The following is a 3889-nucleotide window of genomic DNA, read 5'->3' as shown; positions in this document are numbered from 1 at the left end:
AAGTGTTTGTGGTTAAGGTGTTACAAGCAGCGTGGGGACGTGTTTAAGTATTACCGGCCCACCCTCACTTCCCTATACAACCCTGCCCCCGCCCCTTCTACAGTCGTGGATAACATAGCGACAAACATCAATAATTAAACATAGCGACAAACATCAATAATTAAACATAATATTTGTTTGATCAAATATTATGTTTTCGTGCTACGGAGGCACGTGCACTGGTCAAGCGTTGTTTCTGTCAGGAATCGAACTCGGTATTCATCGAATATCATCCTTCGCAGAGACTCGTTTGTCACTCGAGCCCAAACACTTGGTTAATACTTGACCATTTTTATTTAACCTATATTTTCAAAAAAAAAGAATAGTAATTAATAAATTTTTTATCTTAAAATTAAGAAAATTAAATGTATAGTAAAATTATTAAACATAAAAATAATAAAATATATTTAATAGACAGGAGTACGGTGGGGCTGAATGAGGGCGGGTAGTAGCACCCCATCTCCGCTCTAATAATTAAAAATCGGGCTTTCCCTGCATCCTGCATCCGCTTTGCCCCTATTAAAACATTTTTTCTTGATATATTCAGGGCGAAAACAAATAGGGGGCGGGATGTTTTGTCATGCCTAGGACTATTTGTCGACACCGAAATTTTGATTTGTGCTAGTATTTTAGTGAGGGGTTTGAGATGAGAGAAGTACATTCACTTGTTGAAGCAATGTTGCAAGTTGATCATATTTATCTTGGAAGATTTAGGAATTGTGTTGCTTAAAAATGAAACCACTTCAGCATTAGCCAGCCTGCTACTCAACATTTCTTCACCATCAATGAGAATCAAAGCTCATCAAATGAAGGATTTCAACCGTAGTCACACACTTCGCAATTCACTTTGGTGTATAGAACGCATCTTTAAAAAAATTAGGTATGTCGGGGTATATATAAAATGGTGCTTACTACGTCATAATTAATCGGTTGATGTACTAACCATATTTACTTGCACTCAAATGCAGGTTTACTACTCAGAAATGGGACTTATGACTTGTGGCAAAAGATAGCGAAGGAAGTAATTGCAAGGTGATTCAGAACCATACTTGATTCTAATACTGAAATACTTTGTATTGATCTAGAAGAGTTAATGCAAAGATTTGGTGGTATTTCCTAATGGAGTCTGTGATATCAGCCCATTAAAGACACTCAGTATTACAAGCTTTCTGCACTTCCTCAAGAAATTGGAAAATGGGAGAATTTAGAACTTCTAAGGCCTTTATGATTGATTAGATATTTCAATTTTTTGTGATGTCATTAGAAGGTAATATGATGTCATGTTTTGTAGACACTTGTCATCCATAGATGTCACGAAAAGCCATAATTTGCTCTACCCCTTATTCTCTTAGTGGGTTGGTTGGTGCAGTGATCCACTCACTAACTTAGTGCACTTTTCTAGTTTTGTTCATACCATTCCTTTCTTTCCTTTTTCAATTTCAATTCAAAACTACCCTACTCTTCATATAATCCATTAAATGTTTTCATATTCATATAAATGATAAATAGAAAAATGCAACACCACAAGTATCAACTACACATACAATGATTATCAACAATAATTTAAAATATATATATATATATATAAGTCATAAAATGTAATCACAATTTTAATTCTGATGTCGGTATCAAAATTTTTTATGTAAGATATGATAAATAACATTCTTCACCAACAACATATGCTATTTAAGTACTTCCAATCTCACATTACTTTCAACACATTCACTTTTCCAAATTCTTAACACCACACAAACAAAATGCTTCACCACAACACAAACTCCATGGTTCATTTCTTGCTTCTAGCATCAATGATAATTGGAATTGGAATGTCAGATTCATCGAAAGACAAACAAGAATGCACAGAACAATTGGCAAGTCTAGCAACATGTCTCCCTTATGTTGAAGGTGAAGGAAAAACTCCAGCAACAGATTGTTGTGATGGTCTCAAGACACTCCTTAAGACAAACGAAAAGTGTTTGTGTTTAATTATCAAAGACCGTAATGATCCTGATTTGGGTGGTATAGTTATTAATGTCACTTTGGCTTTGAATCTTCCTAAAGTTTGTAATGCCCCTGCCAATGTCTCTAGATGTCCGGGTAAAGTTTCCAATTCGATTACCACTAACACTTCTTAAAAAATCAATATTAGTTGTGATTACGCTCAAATTATTTATTTTTTTAAAATTATTATTGATATCGACATGTCAATGTCTGTGTCCGTACTTGATAGTCGGTCACTTACTAGTAGTTTTTAAATTTTTAACATGAAGTATTTTTTTGTTGATTCATTTTTTATGTAATTAGAGTTGCTGCACATGGATCCAAAATCAGCAGAGGCTCAAGTTTTTTATCAATTGAAAAATGGCTCCACAAATATTGGCCCTAGTGCTGCACCTAGTCCTTCAGATGGAGCAAGCACTCATGCAAACAGTACTACAGAAAAGAGTGACGCATTCAGCAAAGAGAAGAACTTGTTCGGATTACAAGTTTTGGCTGTGGGGATTTCGGTTTGGTTTTTATTGGGCTCTACAGATGGAAATATTTTTAAGATACCAATGTGAATATTAGTTATCATTTCCAAACTCTTCCATCTTGAAGAAGTGTTTTATTTTCTTGGTGCATACTACATATGTACAATTGAAGTTATCTATAAGAACCCTAATTGAACTCATGCGATGCAAGCGAAGTTAATTGTTTTAATGAGTAATTAAAAATTGAAATAAAATACATAATAAATAATAAAAAATATATTGTGGTAGATACTAATAAATATTGAAATTAAAAAAAAAGCATCATCATAGATATCAAAGTGTGTGTACAATTTACTTATCCCAAATTCTAAAAGATTTATTTGTAAATTATATTATAAATTTTGGTAAAGACATGTTTATTATCATCGCATATAAGCATCTTTAATCCAACACATGAAGTAACGCGTGAAACAACAACATATAATTGCTCATGTGAAAAGACATGCTTTGGAAGATATATACCAACATTTTGAGAGATTGCCCTTGAGTCTTGATCTAACCTGATCAGAGTGGATCGTCACAGCGGCAGGATCTGGCTGGTTGGACAGAATGGGGGGGGGGGGGGTACCTGCAAGGTTCTCCGATGCCAAAGTAAGTAGCAATCAGAGAAAGAGCAAGAGTTTAGGAAGTAGAGAATGAATACCTGACCCTCTAGTGAAAGAGGGTATTTATAGCCCCTAACGCTGGGCCAAGGTTTTATATTTGGGCCAAATCTAATTGGAGGCCCACGTGTTAGGAAACTACCAGAACACCCTCTGCTAGGGATGAGTCAGCAGGTGACTCACGTTCTGGGTGAGCGTGGCGTAGGATTAGGAGGCGGTTGACCGAATCCTTCGCTGAAGCATGATCTTCACGTGGACCAGTTCGTAACGGTAAATGGGAAATGGGCCTAAGTAGATTGAGCCTGCTCGAAATGGAGGTGCTAATTGAGTAGGTCTTACTAACTATTAAGCTATTTTTCATAAAATAGAAGAATTTGTGAAAAGAGAGATAGAAAGCCAAAAGAGGAGAAGAGCAAGTACGTGAAAAAGCTGAAGAAGAGAGAAAGAGGAAGATCCAAGAATTTTGTTAAGGTAAGGGGTGACAATCCTTTTAGCCTATATTATTATATTAGAGATGATAAGACTAATTTGGTGTGTTGTTCATGTCAATTCTATGTGTTGGGGTTTTGGAATTTGTTGGGGTTTTGAAAGTTTCATAACTTTTGGGTGATTTGATGAAATTGGATGTTGATGATTGTGTATGATGATAAATGACTCCTAAAACATGATAGAATTGTTCTATAATATGTGAATTAGTACTGTTTTAATGTGGTAATC

The 3889-nt window shown here is 35.2% G+C and overlaps 1 protein-coding gene across 1 annotated transcript; it reads left to right on the top strand.

The window, feature by feature from the left end:
* The first annotated feature begins 1683 nt into the window (after positions 1–1683).
* Positions 1684–2710, top strand: LOC131616899 (non-specific lipid transfer protein GPI-anchored 14-like). Its single transcript, XM_058888345.1, has 2 exons — positions 1684–2136; positions 2344–2710. Exons 1-2 carry the CDS (start codon positions 1797–1799, stop codon positions 2598–2600), a joined length of 597 nt encoding a protein of 198 aa, XP_058744328.1. The 5' UTR covers positions 1684–1796; the 3' UTR covers positions 2601–2710.
* The last annotated feature ends 1179 nt before the right edge of the window (positions 2711–3889 follow it).

This window comes from Vicia villosa, linkage group LG7, assembly GCF_029867415.1.
Source record: "Vicia villosa cultivar HV-30 ecotype Madison, WI linkage group LG7, Vvil1.0, whole genome shotgun sequence".
Taxonomy (NCBI): Eukaryota; Viridiplantae; Streptophyta; class Magnoliopsida; order Fabales; family Fabaceae; genus Vicia; species Vicia villosa.
Note: the sequence above shows the minus strand (reverse complement) of the source record. Positions and strands in the feature narration are given on the sequence as shown.